We start from the raw sequence: 22730 nt of genomic DNA on the forward strand, positions 1-22730 counted from the left end.
GGTCTGATGTGGTCTGGTCTGGTCAACAGCCTAGGCCCCGGGTTCAGAACAGGTCTTACAATCTTCTCTGGACCCGTCAGAGTGCTCGGGGTTCAAAGTGGTTCTGATGATCTTGTGGTGGTGGCCTTTCAAGGTGTGGAGAGTCTGGATGCTGGAGTTTGCTTGACCCAGACGTGCGTGTGTGTGTGTCGTTTCCAGCTCCACAGAGCGCCCTGCCCCCAGGGTCTCCGGTGCAGATAGTTCCCCAGTCCATACGCACCCCGCCCACAGACAAGACCAAGAGACCCCCCCCAACGCCGCCCAAACCCAGGCGACCAAGTTAGTACAGGCCGCGGGAGTGCAACTGGAGCCTGCCTACGCTAGCCTGCCCCTCCCCCCCCCCCCCCGCCCCCCCCTCCCCCGCCCCTTCCGGAAACCTCCAGTTCACCCCCACCCCCTCGATGCTGCGGGGGGGGGGGCCTCGGCTTCATGGCATGTGCTGGCGCTTAGCCCTATGAGGCTTCATCACACCCTCTAGGGAGAGAGAGAGAGAGAGAGAGAGAGAGAGAGAGAGAGAGAGAGAGAGAGAGAGAGAGAGAGAGAGAGAGAGAGAGAGAAAGAGAGAGAGAGAGAGAGAGAGAGAGAGAGAGAGAGAGAGAGAGAGAGAGAGAGAGAGAGAGAGAGAAAGAGAGAGAGTATGATTGATAGGATGATTGAGACACGGTGTGAGAATGAATAAGAAGGCGTGTTTGGACAAGAGAGAGAGTGTGTGTGTGTGTGTGAGAGAGAGAGAGAAGTTTGAGAGAGAGAATGAGAGAGAGAGAATGAGAGAGAGAGCGTGTGAGAGAGAATGAGAGAGAGAGTGTGTGAGAGAGAATGAGAGAGAGAGAGAATGAGAGAGAGAGTGTGTGAGAGAGAATGAGAGAGAGAGTGTGAGAGAGAGAATGAGAGAGAGAGTGTGAGAGAGAGAATGAGAGAGAGAGCGCGTGAGAGGGAGAGCTCCCTTACGCCCACTCATCCTAACCTGCGTCCGTCAGGAAGCATCAGGCAGGGTTGGCTGGCTCGGACGGTCACCTTTACAGGCGCTCTCCGCACACAGTCCTGTGTTTACATCCACCACTTCCAAACAGAAAAGCCTTAGGATTCCAGACACACTTTCAATAATACACGCAGTCTTCAAAATACTTCATTCTCCTAGTAGAACATGCAAAAAGCTTCTTACATGTGTGACATTCAACCCTAACATTTTTATTGACTACTGAGTGCCATTACCAACTTGTATAACATTTTAACTGACGAGAAACATTGAAGAAAAACACAAATAAAACCAAATAACCTTATGACGATGCACTTTGGATATCACTGAGATGACGTCAAATGCAAAGCACCGTGGTTGGTCAGCTTAACAAGGACCCGCCCCCGTCTTTCATTTGACGAGAGCAAACGTCAGCGTGACCGTCCAGTCGGTGTGTGAGTCTGACGCCCCCTCCCCCTCGGACCTTCATCATCCGCCTGTCTGCTCCTCGTCATCCTCCCCCCAGATCAAAGCAACCGCTCCACGTTCCATCCCATCCATCCTCTGACACTAACTCTGACCACCATGCTCCACTGTTTTAACCTGTTTTCATTCCCCCCCCCCCCAGCTACTCCATAACATTAATATAACACTTTTAAGTCTCCCTAACAACCTGTTTGATTAACTGCCTCTCCACACATGGCTTTGTACAGCCAGAGTGGGTTGGTTCCGAAACGTGCCTTCATTTTCAGTCAAATCGATGGACTCTTCTCCTTCGTTCTCTCGTCCATGGTTTCCCTCTCATCCACCTGAGCCTCTGTGTTGTTCGTCCGGTCCTTCTCTGAGGTGATAACCCGTGTTTTGACCTCTGTCCCGACGTCCATCTCTCCTGCTCCTGCTGCTTCTCCTCCCTGGCAGTCAGGGCAGATTGTGCTTCTTCATGTAGCACCGTTCGACCGACTAACCAAGCCAAACATCCTCAGCGGCGAGTGTGTGTGTGGGCGCGTGTGTGTGTGAAAGAGAGAGCGACGCCCCGTCCGTCATCTCGTCTGACATCTCCCTCCCTCCCCTGTCCCCCTTCCTTCCCTCCCTCCCCCATTGGCGGCCTTCCAGCCTGCAACCCCAACACGTGCCGGGCCTCAGGGAGGGGGCTCCAGCCCAAGGGGGTCCGCGTGAAGGAGGTGGCTGACTTCAAGGTCCACACCAAGGGGGCCGGCAGCGGCGAGCTGAAGGTCACCGTCAAGGGTCCGAGTGAGTATCATCAAGCTCTGCACGGCTGCAGGGTGGGTCGCTGCCCGTAGGGTCACAGCTTGTTTGTTTACCAAAGTCCCACGAGGCAATTCGACTAAATCCACAATTCAACCCAGCCATTCTGGAACTTTGACCTTGACGTTGTTTGACCCATGACCTCTGTGTGTGTCCTCAGAGGGTTTGGAGGAGCCGGTGACGGTTCGTGCGGAAGGAGAAGGCCTGTTTGAGTGTGACTACTATCCCGTCATGACCGGCAATTACGTCATCACCATCACTTGGGGAGGGCACAGCATCCCACGCAGGTCTCCCCTCCATCGCCCCTACCGCTCTTACCTGTATACACACCTACCGCTCTTACCTGTATACACACCTACCGCTCTTACCTGTATACACACCTACCACTCTTACCTGTATACACACCTACCGCTCCTGCAGTGTAGCCTGTATACACACCTATACTCCTACTTTATACCATTAAACACACAGCTATACTCCTACAGTACACCCTTTTAAACACACCTCTATGCCCTTACATGTATATACTCCTGCTGTATACCCTCATATTTACCCATATACTGCTGCTGTTTACTCGAGTGTTTGAACTTAAATGTAACATAGATGTAGTCCTTTAATCCTACATTCAAGCACATACTCATTTCCCAAAGGATTTACAATATGTGTGAATGCCTAAACAGCTCACTGTTATGTAGTGTACATGTGTACTACATGTACTCCTACATACCGCCTGCACATTCCAATCCTGGGGAATTCTTTCGTCCACTTAGTGGAATTCCCTAGCGGTGGACACAGTGTGGGACCACAACTGAGAACACCACACAGAGCCGGAGCTCGCTGACATTAGCAAGCTCCCCTGACGTCGCTCAACACAGAAGTTTCTCTCAGTCTGCAGTGTGTTGACACACAATGTGTGTGTGTGTGTGCCGCAGCCCGTTCGAGGTGCAGGTCAGTGAGGACGCCGGGTCCCAGAAGGTACGGGCGTGGGGTCCTGGCCTGGAGACGGGCATGGTGGGCAAGTCAGCTGACTTTGTGGTGGAGGCCATCGGCACGGAGGTGGGAACCCTGGGTAAGTGTCTGGTCGGCCCACACAGGAACCTCGGCTCGTTGGTCCGCGGGCCAGAGAGGCCCGAGGGCTTTCCACTGGTACAGTTCCAAGCAGCCTACACACAGATTCTTATGAAGTCTTCTCGTAGACACACACAAACACACACACACACACACACACACACACACACAACACACACATACATACAGGCTGCAGGGTTGGGGTTGGTAATTGTTAGCAGATGCAGAGATTAAATTCCACATGTTTGGGGTCAGTTGTCACGGAAACATGCACTGTGCTAGAGAGTTTCCTGTGTCATGATCAGCTGATTGGGAGACGAGGAAAGGTCGTGACCTCCAGTAATGCGCTCTTCAATGACTATTTGCCTCTAACAAACGAGGCTTTCAATTAGCCCTGTACAAGGACATTCCCAAAACTCTCAAGAGTCAACCTCAGTTTGTAGAACGCATGCGTGATCCATGTCTCCACGGCGACCGCTAGGATTCTCCATCGAGGGTCCGTCGCAGGCCAAGATCGAGTGCGACGACAAGGGCGACGGGTCATGTGACGTGCGCTACTGGCCCACGGAGCCGGGCGACTACGCCGTGCACGTCATCTGTGATGACGAGGACATCAAGGACAGCCCCTTCATGGCCCACATCCTCCCCGCAGCCAATGACGTGTTCCCTGAGAAGGTGAGCCGTCTCCCCTGGGCGCTCTGTCATATGTCACAACAAACGCTGACAAGACATAATCTCACCGCACTTCAAAATACCTTTGGTTTGAATTCATTCAATGTTTCACTTTTCACATTTTGAATGGCATATATTTTAATTTTTCCAACAAAAAATTCATCCTACATGAAAAATCCCATTGGAGCAGTGTGGCTTAGGCTGGAATTATTGAAATCAATTATATGTCAATTCGACACAATAAAAATACTCATGGTTACATGGTACCATGCGATGTCACAGTGGTACCGTACCAGTACAGTATCGACCTGTGTGGTTCCCTAGGTGAAGTGCTTTGGCCCAGGTCTGGAACCTACGGGCTGCATCGTCAACAAACCGGCTGAGTTCACCATCGACACCAGCGGCGCGGGCCGGGGAGAGCTGAAGATCTACGCCCAGGACGCAGAGGGCTTCCCATCGACATCCAGATCACCGAAAACGGAGACAGCACCTACTTCTGCGTGTACATTCCCAACAAGCCCATTAAACACACCATCATCATCACGTGGGGCGAGGTCAACGTGCCCAACAGTCCCTTCAGGGTGAGAGAGAGAGGGAGGGAGGGAGGGAGGGATAGAGGGTGAGAGAGAGGCGGGGAGGGAGGGAGGACTTGAGGAAGGGAGGGACTGAAAGACTGAGGGGAGGAGGGGTGGAGAGGGAGGGAGCTAGAGGTTGAGAAAAATAGTTTTGTTTATATGTTTCTAATGTGTGTGTGCTTGTGTGTGTGTGTCAGGTGACCATTGGAGAGGGCAGCCACCCAGAGAATGTAAAGGTGTACGGCCCGGGGGTTGAGAAGGCGGGGCTAAAGGCCAACGAGCCCACCTACTTCACAGTGGACTGCACCGATGCGGGGCAAGGTGAGACACGCCCACAGAAATGAAAACGACACCTAGCATTTAACCAACTTTATAAAGCCTCTATGCGTCATAACTTGCAGTAATTAAGAAGTTAATTACAAAATTCCTTCCTTTTCTCATTTCCTTCCTTCCTCCCTTCCTTCCTTCCCTTCCTCCATCTCCTCCTCTCCCTCTCCTCCCGCCAGGTGACGTCAGCATCGGGATCAAGTGTGCCCCTGGAGTGGTGGGCCCGGCCGAGGCAGACATCGACTTTGACATCATCAAGAATGACAACGACACGTTCACCGTCAAGTACACGCCCCCAGGCCCTGGACGCTACACCATCATGGTGCTGTTTGCCGACCAGGTGAGCACTCACTCAGCAAACACATTTGGATACACTCGATTCGTCTCAACAAGGTCATTTCAATCATGGGAATTCAGTAGCAGAAATGCTCACTGAGCCAAATCAAACACACCCTGGTGGGGTTCGAGTTCTGTACTAGACCCGGGCCTGATGATAATGTTTACATTTACATTTAGTCATTTAGCAGACGCTCTTATCCAGAGCGACTTACAGTAAGTACAGGGACATTCCCCCGAGGCAAGTAGGGTGAAGTGCCTTGCCCAAGGACACAACGTCAGTTGGCACGGCCGGGAATCGAACTGGCAACCTTCGGATTACTAGCCCGATTCCCTCACCGCTCAGCCACCTGACTCCCTACAAATGTTGTATCAGACGCAGCGATAAGATGACATTAAAACTGACCTTTCAACTGTGACCTCCAATGCAGGAAATACCCATCAGCCCCTTCAGGATCAAGGTGGAGCCCTCCCATGATGCAGCCAAGGTGAAGGCTGAGGGCCCCGGACTCAACAAGACAGGTGTGACGACAACCAATAGATGAAGCACAGTGTGTGTGTGTGTACGTGTGGGTGTATGGGTTCTAGAATCCATGCTCAATATTCCAACGCTCCTTTGAATTGTGTGTGTGTGTGTGTGAGTATGCTTGTGTGTGGGGGTGCGTTTGTGGATGAAAAAGCAATCTGGGTGCAAGCGGTGTCATCGAAACTGCTAGCATGGACGGTCCTCCTGATGCGGTCACTTGTGTTCAGGTGTGGAGGTGGGCAAACCAACTCACTTCAACATCTACACCAAGGGAGCGGGCAAGGCCAAGCCTGAGGTGCACTTCACCGGCGCGGCCAAAGGGGACGCCGTGCGCGACTTTGAGATCATCGACAACCACGACTACTCCTACACCGTGCGCTACACGGCCGTGCAACAGGTAGACTCCCATGGGGGTGTGGGGGTGTGGGGTGAGTTCGGTCCAGCTGGCGTCCGTCTAGATGTCTGCTCCAGAAGGGGGATCGGATGAGGGAGTGGATGACTCCCCATTCTCGTAGGGAGTTTGAGAATGCGTTTGCTCGTGTTTCTGTCCCTCTCTCTCTCTCATGTTCCCTTCCTCCCACTCTTCCTTCCTATCTCCTGTTGCCCTCCCTTTTCTCTCCCTCCCTCTCGTTGTCCCCTCCCTCCCCTCCCCCCCCTCCCTCCCTCCTCCCCTTCCCAGGGAAACATGTCCATCACCGTCTGCCACGGGGGCGACCCCATTCCCAAGAGCCCCTTCAACATCTCCGTGGCCCCGCCCCTCGACCTCAACAAGGTCAAAGTTCAAGGGTTGAACAGCAGTGAGTACCCTGCGGCACGTAGCGCATCCCAGAGGCTGTCACTTAGAAGGCAGCCTCCGAGAAGACAGGCCTCCGTTTATCACATGGAAGAGATTGACCCTGTGACCCGCTAAGCCATTTATCTTCCTCGGAACACGCAGACGTGGAGAATACCTTCCTAGAAGATGTTATATAAACTGGCCTTCGTGTTGGGAACTACTGCCAACAAATGACTTGGCTGGTATTCCAGTGCAATATTTCATCCCTGCCTGGGTTTAGGATACAGGATAGAATTTATGTATTTTTTTGTCCGTTTTATGTGGTTGATTTTTTTGACTGAAGGTCCTCTCATAATTTTGATAGCCCTGCAGACGATTTCAATTACTAAGTGTGTGCGTGTGTGTGTGTATCGCGTGTGCGTGTCACAGAAGTGGATGTCGGAAAGGATCAGGAGTTCACCGTCAACACCCGTGGCGCCGGTGGGCAGGGCAAACTGGACGTGAAAATCACCTCCCCCTCTCGCCGGCCAATCCCCTGCAAGCTGGAATCCGGCACGGCCAATGAGGTGCACACAGTGAAGTACATTCCCCCGGAGGAGGGGTCTTACAAAGTGGATGTCAGCTACGACGGGAACCCTGTGCCTGGGAGCCCCTTCACTGTGGAGGGGGTCATGCCCCCTGACCCCTCCAAGGTACCACCTGCCTGACACACAGCCATGCATGCACTAGATGAGGTCATAGATCAGATGATTGTATCAAAGTAAATCCCTCGTAACTTTTAACAAGCAAATACAATAGTTACATGGTTTTAGTTTAGGCTCTACGGGGTCCAGTCTCTTCTACACCAACCTGTGTGAGTCTTAGGCTGTTCTGAACTGGTTTGTACTGGTTTGAGGCTGTTCGGGTCTGGTTTTCACTGGTTTTAGGCTGTTCCGTCTGTGTTGGTGGTCCAGTGAGATGCTCTAGGGGTTAAACTGACGAGTCGGGACGTCCATTTCTCATTAGCGTGAGGAACGCGGGCCTCCTCTGGTGATGACATACACACATAATTGCCTCCAGTTTCCATTGAACACCTGTCAGAAACGGTTTGGTTCAAATCCCAGCGCGCTGCGTACTCTCTCCTCCCTCCCGGTCTTCATCTATCCCTCCCCCCTTTATCTCTCCCTCTTTACCTGCCTCTTTTCCCTCCCCTCTGTTTCTCTTTTTCCCCTCACGCTCTTTCTTTTCCCTCTCAATCCCCCCGTCTCTCTCTCTCTCTCTCTCTCTCAATCCCCCCCTCTCCCTCTCTCTCTCTCTCTCTCTCTCTCTCTCTCTCTCTCTCTCTCTCTCTCTCTCTCTCTCTCTCTCTCTCTCTCTCTCTCTCTCTCTCTCTCTCTCTCCAGTCTCAGAGTTCAGGCATATCCTTGAACCATGTGTAGTGGCCTTTCTATGGTTTCTCCATGCCCTCCCCCTGAGCCAAGCAGGAACAGAGGCTGTACTACTGCTTGATGAAGTGTCTCATCACAGTGATCACCTGGGAGCCTGTTTGGCTTGGCCCCACACTTTTGAAACAATCTCATTCAGCAGACAGGATGGGAGGAATGAGTGTGTGAGGCGTGTGCGCGATATGTGCGTTGGTATGTAAAAAGTTGCCGAAAAGAGATAAAGGGTGTGTGTGTGTGTAGGGAGGGGGGGGGGGTCCATGTGCCTGTGTGTGTGTGTGTAGGGAGAGGGGGGGGGTCCATGTGCCTGTGTGTGTGTGTGTGTGTGTGTAGGGAGAGGGGGGGGGGTCCATGTGCCTGTGTGTGTGTGTAGGGAGAGGGGGGGGGGGGTCCATGTGCCTGTGTGTGTGTGTGTGTGTGTGCAGCATGTGTGTGAGTTATTATTACTCCTGGACACGGTGAGATGACACAGTTGGTGAGGTCACTGCTGTCCCGTGTGTGACTGGGAGCATTTGGCCTTAGCCCACCTGACCCCCCCCACAACCCACCCACCCCCATCCTCCAGATGTTCCTCTGCGTCACCCCTCCACATCCTCCTCAAACAGGGGCAAGACATCAGTCACTGGCCCGAGCTGTCTGGGTTTAATGACTGTCTAAAACCATCCCACTGAGAGAGAAAAGAGAAAGCTGGAGAGAGACAGACAGAGAGAAGGAAAGAGAGAGAGACAGAAAGAGGGAGAGGTAGAGAGAGTGAGCGGTAGAGAGAGAGAGGGGGAGAGAGAGGTAGAGTGGGACGGAGAGAGGGAGAGGTAGAGAGAGTGAGCGGTAGAGAGAGGGAGCGGTAGAGAGAGAGGGGGAGAGAGAGGTAGAGTGAGATAGAGAGCGGTAAAGAGAGAGAGAGAGGGAAAGAGAGAGGTAGAGAGAGATAGAGAGAGGGAGAGAGAGAGAGACTGGGTAGTGGACAGTTCAGGTTACAGCACCAGAGAGGCACCGTGACCACACACTTTAGACTTGTCTACCAGATGTCATGTCTCAATTAAATCGTGGATCCTTCAGGTAGCCGTCCTATTCATCAAGCTCTCTCCAACCACGGTTGTTTTCAAAAGCGTTCCCCCCCCCCCCCCCCCCACGCTTTAATAATAAGAGAAAGAAAAGAAGGGTTACGTTAGAATACAAACCAATGTATACTGTGAGTGTGACTGTCTGAAAGAGGAGCGGTTGCTGTATCTCTGCTGTGTCTCAGGTGCGAGCCTACGGCCCCGGCCTACAGGGGGGCGTGGTGGGCAAACCGGCGCCGTTCGCCATCGACACCAAGGGCGCCGGCACGGGCGGCCTGGGCCTGACCGTGGAGGGGCCGTGCGAGGCCAAGATCGAGTGCCAGGACAACGGCGACGGCTCGTGCTCCGTGTCCTACCTTCCCACCGAGCCGGGCGAGTACGCCATCAACATCCTGTTCGCCGAGCAACACATCCCCGGCTCGCCGTTCAAGGCCATGGTCCAGTCGGTGTTCGACCCCCAGCAAGGTGACGGCCAGCGGGCCGGGGCTGGAGAGGGGCAAGGTGGACGAGGCGGGCTCCTTCGTGGTGGACTGCTCCAAGGCCGGCGAGGCGGAGCTCACCATCGAGATCATCTCGGACGCCGGGTCCAAGGCGGAGGTGCACATCCAGAACAACAGCGATGGGACGTACTCCATCACGTACATACCTCGCTTCCACGGCAGCTACACCATCACCATCAAGTATGGAGGCCACGCCGTGCCCAAGTTCCCCTCCCACCTGCAGGTGGACCCGGCTGTGGACACCAGCGGGGTCAAGGTGTACGGGCCGGGGGTGGAGCCCAGAGGTAAGGACATCCACGGTTATCGCTCCAGAACCCCAGTCCCAGCTGTGGAGACTGGGGGTTTTCACAGAAAATTTAAACGTTTTATTGAGCTGAATTGAAGTTGTGTAATATCGCGAATGAGCATAAAACGTAATCTTTTGGGGAACGGTGTGACTCCTAATATCAATGAAATTCTTCAGAGGTCATTGATTTTTATTGACGTGTCGAATGCAATAGAGCCGACAGACAGAGGCAGTCTTGTGGAGGGGGGGAGAGGTCACAGGTTACAGGGCCCATGCTGTTCTGGAGGCTCAGTGTTATGGTGACCTGGAACCTACCTTCCTCTCTCTCTCTCTCTCTCTCTCTCTCTCTCTCTCTCTCTCTCTCTCTCATCTCTCTCTCTCTCTCTCTCTCTTCTCATCTTTCTCTCTTCTTTCTCTCTTCTCTCTCTCCCTCCCTGTCTTCTTTTCCTCCTCTCCCCATCTCTTTCTCTGCCTCTCTCTTTTCCCCGCTAGTTTAACCCCTAGCTACGCCTAGGACCAGACAGAACCAAACCAGACCAACAGAATCAGGCCCACACTTGGCCTCCCTTCCTCTATCCTCTCTCTCTCTCCTCTCTCTCTCTCTCTCTCTCTCTCTCTCTCTCTCTCTCTCTGGCTCTCTCTCCGTCCCCACTCTTTCGCTTTCCGTCTGGGGAGGAAGGAAAATAAACTGTCGATTAGCCACAGGCTCTCACCGCAGCTTGACTGACGTGACTGCCCTGGCCGGGCCCCCGTCTGGCTTTGATTAGAAGCGGCTGATCCTGATTGGCCGTGTCAGGCTTTCAGGAGGTTTTCGCCGCGCTGTGATTGGCCTGTACGGCTGTGGATTGGCAGTGATTGGGTATGATTTCACCGCCGGTGGGAGTGATACCATGGAGACGGACGAGTTGTTGTCAGTGGTGCTTTATGTGGATTCTGATTAGAGAGAGAGACAGAAGGAAAGGGAGAGCAAGACAGGGATAGAAAGATAATATATTGATAGAGAACGTGAGAAAGACCAAGGGAGAGAGAGAGAGAGAGAGAGAGAGAGAGAGAGAGAGAGAGAGAGAGAGAGAGAGAGAGAGAGAAAGAGACAGAAAGCGAGACAGCGGGGATCAATGAAACAACACCTGCCCCACCCCCACCCCCACCCTGACCACCCAACACACACCCAAACACATCTGACCGGGCCGCGCGTCCGTGTGTCCGCAGGGGTCCTCCGCGAGGTGACCACCCACTTCACCGTGGACGCCCGCGCCCAGTGCAAGAGCGGCGGCAGCCCCGTCAAGGCCCGCGTGGTCAACCCGTCCGGCGCCAGCACGGACACCTACGTCACCGACAAGGGAGACGGCACCTACAGGGTGGAGTACACCGCGTACGAAGACGGTAAGCACCGGGACGTCCGTACGTAACACCGACGTGCACAGCAAATCAGGCACCGGTGTTTTCCGTGAGAACAACATCTGATCTTGTAGCATGGAGGACTTTTATGAGTGGAATATCAGATTGGGTTGTGCCGGCGCTCTGCCCAGCCTAGCCAATAACAGCCGGTGGGGTGAGGAATGACTGCCTGGGATTGGTCGAGCTGCTCGGTGCGCTCCAGAGAGGGAATCAGGGTGACTGAGAGGGCCGTCTCTCTCTCTCCCCCCTGGTTTTATGAATGTTTTTCCAGTGCAGCACGTCGTAATTTAAAAACAAAAACCCTTGTGGCCTTCATAAAACAGGACTGTTTTCTCTCCCCCGTAGGCAGGGGGGGGGGGGGGAAGAGCCGACCTCTGCGTTTGTGGCTTTCATGACTTTAGCAGACTCCGACGGGTCCCACCCACCCTGAGCTACTGGGGTTTCACACTGGGTTAGGCCCCTGATCCAACAAACTGGGGGGGGGGGCATAGGGGGAGATGGGAAGGAGGGAGAAAGAGCGGTGGGGGGGGGTTAGGGGTTAAGGGAGGGATGGATGGAGAAGTGTATATGAGCCCGACTGTGAAAACTGTGAGCCGAGTGTGGCTGTGTGGGACAGAGAAAGATGGGGAGGAAATTAGGAACAAGGGGGGCATTTATGAATCCACGATAACAATTAGGGGGGGTCAGATGGATGAGCGGTTAGGGAGTCGGGCTATTAATCCGAAGGTTGTTGGTTCGATTCCCGGCAGTGCCCAATGACGTTGTGTCCTTGGGCAAGGCACTTCACCCTACCTGCCTAGGGGGAGAATGTCCCTGTACTTACTGTGAGTCTCTCTGGATAAGAGCGTCTGCTAAATGACTTAATGTAACGGGAATGTAATTACAACGTGCTCGTTGTTCAGACACTATTATCCAAAGCGTAGCACCATGCAGGGGCAAATTAAACCTGCAAACTCTTGATTTACAGTCAAGTGCTCTAGCCACCGAGATAAACTTTCCATGTAGAAGGGGAGAGAGAGGGAAGGAAGGAAGGGAAAAGGCCAAACTAATTAACTTAACTAATGTAAGCGACTTCCACTGCTCCCAGTGAAAGAGGGAGATGGAGAGAGAGAGGGAGGGAGCGGGTGAAACAGAGAGGTAAGGTGTCGGGGGTGTGTGGTGTGGTGTGGTGTGGGGTGCTAAAGTATTAATAGCTGGTGCCTGCTCTGTCTGCCCAGGGCAGATGGTTTTCCACTGATAAGGATGCGTGTCATGTGTGCCCCAGTGCATTGTGGGACAGACACGCGCACACCTTGTGGCAGCTTCTGTTCCGGAATTGTTCGAGAAACGCCCCCTCTCTCTATCTCTCTGTCTCCTTCTCTCGTCTCGGTCGCTTTCTCTTGGACGTGCGGTGTGCACGCACACTCTTTCACTCTCTCTTTCTGTCTCTCTTCCCCTGTTACCACACACACACTGGGATACACCGTTTTGAATTCCTAGTTTTTCCCGTACTGTATCCTTCAGTATACAAATTCGAACGGGTACATTTGCTTTTTGGGTTGTTTGTGTATGTCTCCCAACATGCATGTTTTCATCCTGTCGTGTGTGTGTGTGTGTCCAGGCATGCATCTGATCGAGGTGCTGTACGGTGACGTGGCGGTGCCCAAGAGTCCCCTGAGAGTGGCGGTCACCGAGGGGTGTGACCCCAGCCGCGTGCGAGCCTACGGGCCCGGCCTGGAGGAGGGGCTGGTCAACAAGCCCAACCGCTTCACCGTGGAAACCAGGTACAGTACGTGGGAGGAATCCTGCCAAAAAGATACCGATACTGATTGTTTTGAAAGGACACAGTGCATTTGTGGTTGAAGTCGAGGTGTTGTTTTTTCATCTCCTTCTCTCCTTCTTTCTCTCCTTCTGCTCTCTCTCTTTCTGCTCTTTCTCTCCTTCTGCTCTTTCTCTCTCTCTCTCTTTCTCTCTCTCTCTCTCTCTCTCTCTCTCTCTCTCTCTCTCTCTCTCTCTCTCTCTCTCTCTCCCTCCCTCCGTGTCTCTCTCAGGGGTGCTGGTACCGGGGGTCTGGGCCTGGCCATCGAGGGCCCATCGGAGGCCAAGATGTCCTGCAAGGACAACAAAGATGGCAGCTGCAGCGTGGAGTACATCCCCTTCACTCCCGGGGACTACGACGTCAACATCACCTTCGGAGGACTGCCCATCCCAGGTCTGATGTCACTTCCTCTGTCCAAATAAGGATCCAGACCCTCTGCTCTTCCTGCTTGAATAAATACTGAATATTATTTTAATTAATATGTAGGTGCACTCTATATAAATTAAACGTTTCCGTCACCGCTTCCTGTTTCGTCTGTGTGTGTCTGTGTGTGTGTGTGTGTTGCAGGCAGTCCGTTCCGTGTGCCAGTGCGGGAGCTGGTTGACCCCAGTAAGGTGAGGTGTTCTGGTCCAGGGCTGGGGAGCGGGGTGAGAGCCCACGTCCCTCAGACCTTCACAGTGGACTGCAGCAAGGCTGGGGTGGCTCCACTGGAGGTGGTGCTGTATGGACCTACTGGTGAGGACACCCGCACCACCCGCACCCACACCACCCACACACACACCACCCACACACACCACCCACACACACACCACCCACACCCGCACCACCCACACCACCCACACCCACACCTACACGTACACACAAGTGATTGTTCGGTTCAGATCATTCAGTGTCCCTCCCCCTAGGTGTGGCCGAGCCAATCAACATCTCAGACAACGGGGACGGCACCCACACCGTCACCTACACGCCCGCCAAGGACGGGCCCTACACGGTGTGTGTGAAGTACGCTGACCAGGAAGTCCCTCGCAGGTCCGTACCTCCAGGAGTCCAGACCAGGACCAGGCCCTACGCCAGTCTACACAGATGCTGAATGTCTATCTGGGCCATCGTTCTCTCTCTCTCTATCTTTATTTATCTCTCTTTTTCTCTCTCTCTCTCTCTCTCTCTCTATCTTTATTTATCTCTCTTTTCTCTCTCTCTCTCTCTCTCTCTCTCTCTCTCTCTCTCTCTCTCTCTCTCTCTCTCTCTCTCTCTCTCTCTCTCTCTCTTCTCTCTGTCTCTCTCTCTCTCTATCCATATATCTATCCCTCTCTCTTCCTCTCTCACTCTCCCTATCTCCCTCTCTCCAGTCCATTTAAGATCAAGACCTTACCCGCCCACGATGCCAGCAAGGTGCGGGCCAGCGGACCAGGGCTCAACGCCCAGGGGGTGCCCGCCAGTCTGCCCGTGGAGTTCACCATCGATGCCAGGGACGCGGGCGAGGGCCTGCTCACCGTGCAGATACTGGTACGTCGCCACCGCCACTTCCTGTCCAAACAGGAAGCACCTCCGTAGATGTAGGATGCGACACTCCGAGGTCCTCATAGCACGTGAGAAGTGATATTATAATATTTCTTATAATATTATAATGTGATCATTAGCAATAATGCTGCACAATTTTAATTTTGTTTGCATAGACGGATTTATTCACCTCGTTTAGACATGATTAGAAAAATCCTTTCTTCAATCTTGCTGGTTGGCTTAATGCTTAATGCAGATTTTTTTTCCCAAACTTTTTTTGTCTGAAAATGTATACTACCATAACCCCCCCACTGTTGACATCACTTCCTGTGAGGGAAGGGGGTGGGGTGTGTTGCTGTGACGTGTCTGCCTGTCGCTGCAGGATCCAGATGGGTGCGGGCACGAGGCTTCTGTGTTTGTGGAGGACTGGGGCAGGAGGGTGTGGGAGAGACATATAGTCAAGGGAACCATCCCCTTCCATATTCTTAAGAAAGGCTGTGTAAGGCCTCTTTCTCTCTTTTCTCCGGCCTCCTCTTTCACCCCCCCCCCCCCCCCCACCCCCATTCACCCTGTCTGGCGTCACCCCTCGCCCCCTTGTTCCCTCCCTACCTCCTTTTCCCTAAACCCAACCTGGGCTCTGAGGCACTGCCTATAGACATCAGAGGGCTCCCCAAAATGGTGGAAGGCGGAAGCCATTTTGGGATCGCCTTGACTTTTTGCTCTCTTTCTGTGGAATGAAGAGGCTATCTCCACAGTCCGTATGTTCCAGAACAAGGGTTTCGAGTCCAGGTGTTGTCGTGCAGGGTGACGCCAAGGCTGAAACCTCACTGATGGCGGTGGGGACGGTTGGCACATTCAAAACCCTGCTGGAGGTGGAACCGAGGAGAACCGGGGGGGCTCGTTTTTGAATGTGGAAGTGTGCAAGTTTCCCCTGAGCGAAGTGAGAGTGAGGCCGCCCCGTAGCGCAACACAGATTACGGTGTTACCTGCCGGTATTCCAGCCCTTGCTCCCCACCCCCTCCCCCCACACCCTCCCAGTATCCCTCTCTACCTCCCAGTCTGTGTGGACTGACCACCATTGGGTTGGGCTAATGGGCTAATGTGGTGTTCCTGTAGTCCACTAACCAGGCTGCTCACGTAGCTTAGCGGCTCCATTCATTCTCAGTGTTAATGAATCCCATCGTTGTCTGCATCGTATATACAGCTATGTGGAATGTCATGTTGAGGAGATGACACAACATAGAAAATGTATACTGGTCGTGTTGCGTGCGAGTTACACACACACAAATACACTCAGACCAACAGACCATGCACGCAGGCATAGGTGCTCGCACTCACACACATGGACACACACATGGACACACACACGGACACACACACACACACACACACCAAATGAACACTCGGCCCTACAAACATGCCCGCGTGCACACTCATTCCAAACCCCTGTGCCTTTAGGACCCAGAGGGCAAGCCCAAGAAGGCCAACATCCGCGACAACAGGGACGGGACGTACACCGTGTCCTACGTGCCTGACATGACGGGTCGCTACACCATCACCATCAAGTACGGCGGCGACGAGATCCCGTACTCCCCCTACCGCATCCACGCCCTGCCCAGCGGGGACGCCAGCAAGTGTCTGGTCACAGGTCGGTGGTCGGACACACACGCGCTCCCGCACGTTGGTGTTTCCATGTTATGCTTTTCACGGTGTGGAATGACGAAGGCTTTTTGTTTTTGTTCTTTTAATCAACAGTATCAATCGGAGGGCACGGATTGGGTGAGTGTCCTACTTTACAGACGGGCTACGACCCGATTTCTTTATTGCCATCTGTGTTTATGGATCGATCGCACGCGGACTCCAGATAGCCGTTGGCGGCGGCCGTTTGTCGTTCGTCTCCTCATGTGTCCTGTCCTCCTCGCCAGGTGTAGGTCTCGGCCCGACCATCCAGATCGGGGAGGAGACAGTCATCACCGTGGACGCCAAGGCGGCCGGGAAGGGGAAGGTCACCTGCAAGGTGTCCACGCCGGACGGGGCGGAGCTCGACGTGGACGTGGTGGAGAACGCCGACGGGACGTTCGACATCTACTACACGGCGCCCGAGCCGGGGAAATACGTCATCACCATCCGCTTCGGAGGGGAGCACATTCCCAACAGCCCCTTCCATGTGGTGGTGAGCCGCTTCCTTGGACTGATGAATCCTGGGAAATGACGTTTTTTTTTGGGGGGGGGGATGGAAGTGTGCACGTTTTAACGTACTGTTGACGTGTGAGTTTTACGACATACTGTAATGCACAGGATTGTTATCTAACTGATAAATGATGATACCAGTTGCATGGTGTGACTTAAGTAACAAGTAATAATCCCCTCAGTAGGACTAGTGTTAGTGGACGGTACATGGTGTGTGTCGGTTCCCTAAACGTGTGACTTACCTCCCTGCTAGGCCAGTGACACCATCCCTATCATAGAGGAACCATGTGACAAGCTGCAGCTCCAGCAGCCTTACGCACCCTACGTGGGCTACCCCCCTCACTGGGTACACACCTAACCCCCTCCCAACTATTCATCCTACCCCCTGACAACTCCAACTACCCCCCCTCCCCTTCCACACACACCCCCTCCCATCCCTCCGGCCTGCTAACTGTATAAGTCCACCTACCTACCTACTGCGACCCCCCTCCCCCTCTCTCTCCCCTACGCCTCCTTCTCCTAGCAACCCCCATCCCCTCCTCTCTCTGCCCAGACTCATGCTGGCCCTGTAGTGGGTTCTGTTCAAGCTCAGAGCATGCTCGGATGCGTCTTTCTGCTTGTGTTGTGTTGTGAGTGTATTGTGGTGCTATGGGTGTGGTGCATGAGGCTCTCTAGGGTGGCTGTGTCTCCCTGGGCTGTGTACTTGAGCTTGTCCTCCTAGCTGGACTGTGCTGTCTGAGAGGCCTCCCCCCTGCTGTGTTTCCATCTTCAACCCCCCACCCCCCCATGCTCTCTCCTTTCAGCTCTCCTTCCTTCCCTCTCCAGTTATCTCTTTCTGCTCTCCTCTCGCCTCCCCTCCTCTCCTTCTTTGGTTCTCCCCTTCTCTTTTCCTCTCTTCTCTTCTCCTCTCTTTTCTTCTCTTCTCTTCTGTCCTTTCCTCCCCTCTCCTTTCCTTTCCTCTCCTCTCCCCTCCTCTCCTCTTTTCCTCTCATATCGTCTCTTCTCCCTCTCATCTCTCTTCTCCTCTCCTCTCTCCTCTCCTCCCCTCTCCTCTCCTCTCCTCTCCTCTCCTCTCCTCTCCTCTCCTCTCCTCTCCTCTCCTCTCCACCCAGAACCCTAACTCGACCCTCCCTCCTCTCCCTCAGGCCACAGAGGAGCCCATCAACCCCCGGGGACATCATGGAGCCCATGCTCCGCCCCTTCAACCTGGTCATTCCGTTCACCGTTAGAAGGGAGAGATCACAGGTCGGACAGCTCGGAACCACCCTCACATGTGTATCTGTGAGCATGTGCGTGTGTGTGTGTGTGATTAGCAGCTCGCCAACACGTGGGTGTGTGTTGTGTGTGTTCTCAGGCGAGGTGCGGATGCCGTCCGGTAAGACCGCCCGTCCTCACATCACGGACAACAAGGACGGGACGGTCACTGTGAAGTACTCCCCCACAGAGAAGGGCCTGCACGAGATGGACATCAAATACGACGGCAACCACATCCCCGGTACACACACTCCCACGGCCAAGCACACACGCCTGAACACACGCAGACACATGTCCCAAAAACAACAACATGGATGCAGACGTGAGCAGATAGAGGAACACACACATACAAACATACACACACGGACAATGCTCCAAAAGGTCTCTGCTGGGGTAGATGCTAGAAGAGTCCACACCGTGTCTCATAGACACAAACATGGAACTTTGAAGGAAGTAGCTTACAGGAGGGGTCACCTTTCGTCTCTGCCTCCTGTCACGACAGGAAGTCCTCTCCAGTTCTATGTGGACGCCATCAACAGTGGTCATGTGACAGCGTACGGCCCTGGGCTGAGCCACGGCATGGTCAACAAGCCCGCCACGTTCACCATCGTCACCAAGGATGCAGGAGAAGGTAACACACATCACACACACACAGACAGTACAGACAGATACACACATGCTAGGACAGACACCAGAGGACCTTATAAACCCCCCCCCCCCCCCCCCCCAGGAGGTTTGTCCCTGGCAGTGGAGGCCCCTCCAAGGCTGAGATCACCTGCAAGGACAACAAGGACGGCACCTGCACCGTGTCCTACCTGCCCACGGCCCCGGGGGACTATAACATCATTGTCAAGTTCGACGACAAGCACATCCCCGGCATGCCCCTTCACCGCCAAGATCACTGGTACACCCACATGAGTGAATGAGAGAGAGAGAGAGAGAGAGAGAGAGAGAGAGAGAGAGAGAGAGAGAGAGAGAGAGAGAGAGAGAGAGAGAGAGAAAGAGAGAAAAAGTGAGAGAAAAAGAGAGATAAATAAAGATAGAGAGAGAGAGAACGATGGCCCAGATAGACATTCAGCATCTGTGTAGACTGGAGAGAGAGAGAGAGAGAAACCAGTAGATAGTAACAAACGAGAAAGATAGATAGATTTTAAAGTCTAATCTTTCTCTTTTTTCCCTCGTTCTCATCGTTCCTCCGCCCTCTCCCAGGGGACGACTCCATGAGGACATCCCAGCTCAACGTCGGCACGGCGACGGACGTCTCCCTGAAGATCACGGAGACAGACCTGAGTAGTCTAACAGCGAGCATTCGAGCGCCATCGGGCAACGAAGAGCCATGGTCTGCTCAAGAGACTTTCCCAATCGGCACATCGGTGAGCCACTCGCTAGGCCTGGCGCCACAGACAGTAACAATAGATCCACAATGGATTTAACAAATACACAACACATTTCAAATCTCGGTGTATTAGAAGGCATTTGAGGTTCAGGCCCATTTTCTTCCGGTTGAGACTTCTGAGGGAAGAAATTACATTTACATTTAGTCATTTAGCAGACGCTCTTATCCAGAGCGACTTACAGTAAGTACAGGGACATTCCCCCCGAGGCAAGGTAGGGTGAAGTGCCTTGCCCAAGGACACAACGTCATTTGACACGGCCCGGAATCGAACCGGCGACTTTCTGATTACTAGCCCCGATTCCCTAACCGCTCAGCCACCTGACTCCCTCCAAATATTGGCCCGTATTTTCAAATAGCATTTGAATGCGCCCCTCCCTCAGGTATCTCCTTCACGCCCAAGGAGGTGGGCGAGCACGTGGTGAGCGTGAAGAAAAACAGCAAGCACGTGGACCAACAGCCCCTTCAAGATCATGGTGGGCCAGTCCGAGATCGGCGACGCCAGCAAGGTCAAGGTGTTCGGCCAGGGGCTGGTGGAGGGGCACACCTTCGAGGTGGCAGAGTTCATGGTGGACACCAGGAATGCAGGTACTGCAGGAGGGATGCTGGCCGGCCGGTTAGCTGCTAGTGGAGAAGGTTGTCTGTGCTAAATAATATGATGCTTGTCTACTGACTTTGCTCCTCTCATCTAACTTCTATTATCTCTCTCTCTCTTTCTCACCATCTCTCTATCACTAAACTCTATCTATCTATCTATCACTGACTCGATCTATCTCTATCACTAACTATCTATCTCTCTATGCATCTATCACTAACTCTATATCTCTATCTATCACTAACTCAATCTCTCTATCGATCTATCTATTTCCATCACTCTCCTGTCCTCTCTCTATCTGTCTATCTGTCCTCCAGGTTATGGTGGGCTGGGACTGTCCATCGAGGGCCCCCAGTAAAGTGGATATTAACTGCGAGGACGTGGAGGATGGCACCTGTAAGGTCACCTATTGCCCCACTGAGCCTGGCAACTACATCATCAACATCAAGTTTGCTGACCAGCATGTACCAGGTGGGTGCACGGGGCCCGAGAGGGCTGCAGGGGTGGCCATGTATATGCCTTTTTGGAATGGAATTGCTGTTATATAAATGTTTTTCTCCTCAAAGTAGACGTCTAAGTTCATGTAGGACAAATTAACCGTGAGCACATTGTATTCAAACAAAGCAAATTTGTCAGAAGATGATGACTCCAACCACCTCCTCAAAAGTGCTCAGTCATTTTGGGTTGCATTTCCTGGTGGTTCCTGATTGGTCCTTCCCACACAGGAAGTCCATTTACGGTGAAGGTGTCAGGGGAGGGCAGGATGAAGGAGAGCATCACCAGGAAGAGACAGGCTTCCTCCATCGCCACCGTGGGCAGCACCTGCGACCTCAACCTCAAAATACAGGTGAGAACCCCCTTCTCTCTCTCTCCCTCTCTCCTCCTCCCTCTTCCTTCCCTCCCTCGCTCTCCTCTCCTACGCACCTCTTCAAACCGCCGACACAAAGCTGCCAACTATTCCAACTATTATTCAGCCTTTTCTACTTCCTCCATCACCGAGCCCTATCTCCCCCTCTTTCCTCCTTCTCTCTTCCCGCCTCCTTTCCTGCCTCCTCCTCTTTTATCCTCCCCCCCCCCCCCCCCCAGGCAACTGGTTCCAGATGGTGTCGGCCCAGGAGCGCCTGACGCACACCTTCACGCGCAGCAGCCACACGTACACGCGCACCGAGCGCACCGAGATCAGCAAGACGCGCGTGGGCGAGACCAAGAGGGAGGTGCGCGTGGAGGAGAGCACCCAGGGTGGGGGGGGGACCCCTTCAGGGACGTGTTCGGACACTTCCTGGGGAGGGAGAGCTTCAGCGGGATACCGCCCGCCGCCACCTCCACCTCCTCCTCCAACGCCACCGCCCCGCTGCTGCCACCACCTCGATGACCGCCAGGCAGACGCAAGAGGGTGTGTGTGGGTGTGTGTGTGGGTGTGTGTGTGGGTGTGTGGCTAACTTGACTAATGTGGTGTTCTTGGGAGTCAGTGGGTCGCAACAGTGTGGTTTGGGCCTAAGTAGGTGTGGGAGATGCACACTTGGTTGGTGAGGGCTGTGATGTAAGTAGGAATGTGTGCGTGATTGCGTGTCGGGCAGGGAAGCAGATCCTTGTTCCGTCCTGCGTCCCAAATTGGAATTTATTGCCGTTCGTTTGAAAGGAAACGTGTTGGTGGAAAATCTGAGAGGTCCCGAGGCCGTCACCTCCATAACTCTCAATCCCTCCATCCCCTCCATCCCTCCATCCCTACGCCCCCCGCCCTCCGCCTGGCTATCTCTCCACTGCTCCTCACACTGACCCTGTTGACAACTTGAGACTGTGACGTTGGCTGTCCTGCTGCTGGGATGAGACGCGTGTTTCCACACGCGTCTCTGCTCTCTCCTTCTCTCCCTCTCCTCTTGTCTCCTCTTTTTTCTTTCTTTCCTTCTCTCTGTTTGTCTCCCCTTTATTTACCCTTGCATTTTCCTCTCTCTCTCTCTCTCCTCCTCTCCTTCTCTCTCTCTCTCTCTCTCCTCTCTCTCTCCTCTCTCTCTCTCTCTCTCTCTCTCCTCTCTCTCTCTCTCTCTCTCTATCCTTCTCTCTCTCTCTCTCTCTCTCTCTCTCTCTCTCTCTCTCTCTCTCTCTCTCCTTCTCTTCTCTCTCTCCCTCTCTCTCTCTCTCTCTCTCTCTCTCTCTCTCTCTCGCTCCCCCCCTCTCTCTCGCTCTCTCTCTGTCCCTTTCCTTCTCTCTCTCTCTCTCTCTCTCTCTCTCTCTCTCTCTCTCTCTCTCTCTCTCTCTCTCTCTCTCTCTCTCTCTCTCTCTCTCTCTCTCTCTCTCTCTCTCTCTCTCTCTCCCCCCCCTGTCCCAGGTGAGGCGGGGGTCCAGGAGATGACGGCCCAGGTGACCAGCCCGGGGGTCAGACGGAGGATGCAGAGATCATCGAGGGGGAGGACAGCACCTACAGCGTGCGCTTCATCCCCCAGGAGATGGGCCCGCACACCGTCAACGTCAAGTACCGGGCCAGCACGTCCCTGGGAGCCCCTTCCAGTTCACCGTGGGGCCCCTGGGGGAGGGAGGGGCGCACAAGGTCCGCGCCGGGGGCACAGGGCTGGACAGGGGAGTGGCTGGCATGCCTGGTAAGTTGGCATGAGCAATGAGGAGGATTATTGTCGTGGTCTCTTTTCACCATTGTGCACCGACACTCCTGCAGTGCCGCATTCCTCCACTAGAGGTCAGTGAGGTCCGCGCGGCTGACCGTGCCCTGTCTCTCCCTGCAGCCGAGTTCAGTATCTGGACCAGGGAGGCGGGCGCTGGGGGTCTGTCCATCGCTGTGGAGGGGC

The 22730-nt window shown here is 53.9% G+C and overlaps 1 protein-coding gene across 1 annotated transcript in view; it reads left to right on the plus strand.

Moving 5' to 3' along the window:
- flncb (filamin C, gamma b (actin binding protein 280)) overlaps positions 1 to 22730 on the plus strand; it is a 54583-nt gene that overhangs the window by 27116 nt on the left and 4737 nt on the right. Inside the window, 42 exon segments of the mRNA XM_067255010.1 lie at positions 2108 to 2245; positions 2421 to 2547; positions 3193 to 3329; positions 3810 to 4003; positions 4325 to 4448; positions 4451 to 4581; positions 4773 to 4896; positions 5082 to 5242; positions 5670 to 5760; positions 5992 to 6161; positions 6444 to 6561; positions 6969 to 7231; positions 9484 to 9802; positions 11014 to 11187; positions 12803 to 12965; positions 13233 to 13393; positions 13568 to 13735; positions 13906 to 14029; positions 14350 to 14506; positions 15959 to 16148; positions 16256 to 16279; positions 16426 to 16673; positions 16944 to 17036; positions 17843 to 17915; positions 17918 to 17935; positions 18045 to 18185; positions 18447 to 18575; positions 18675 to 18692; positions 18695 to 18822; positions 18824 to 18848; positions 19154 to 19281; positions 19284 to 19317; positions 19721 to 19788; positions 19790 to 19925; positions 20250 to 20281; positions 20283 to 20403; positions 20658 to 20779; positions 21033 to 21171; positions 22259 to 22300; positions 22303 to 22404; positions 22407 to 22526; positions 22668 to 22730. The exon segment at positions 22668 to 22730 is cut by the window's right edge and continues 73 nt beyond it. Coding sequence (XP_067111111.1) covers positions 2108 to 2245; positions 2421 to 2547; positions 3193 to 3329; positions 3810 to 4003; positions 4325 to 4448; positions 4451 to 4581; positions 4773 to 4896; positions 5082 to 5242; positions 5670 to 5760; positions 5992 to 6161; positions 6444 to 6561; positions 6969 to 7231; positions 9484 to 9802; positions 11014 to 11187; positions 12803 to 12965; positions 13233 to 13393; positions 13568 to 13735; positions 13906 to 14029; positions 14350 to 14506; positions 15959 to 16148; positions 16256 to 16279; positions 16426 to 16673; positions 16944 to 17036; positions 17843 to 17915; positions 17918 to 17935; positions 18045 to 18185; positions 18447 to 18575; positions 18675 to 18692; positions 18695 to 18822; positions 18824 to 18848; positions 19154 to 19281; positions 19284 to 19317; positions 19721 to 19788; positions 19790 to 19925; positions 20250 to 20281; positions 20283 to 20403; positions 20658 to 20779; positions 21033 to 21171; positions 22259 to 22300; positions 22303 to 22404; positions 22407 to 22526; positions 22668 to 22730 — 5238 coding nt within the window.

This window comes from Osmerus mordax, chromosome 17, assembly GCF_038355195.1.
Source record: "Osmerus mordax isolate fOsmMor3 chromosome 17, fOsmMor3.pri, whole genome shotgun sequence".
Classification (NCBI taxonomy): domain Eukaryota; kingdom Metazoa; phylum Chordata; class Actinopteri; order Osmeriformes; family Osmeridae; genus Osmerus; species Osmerus mordax.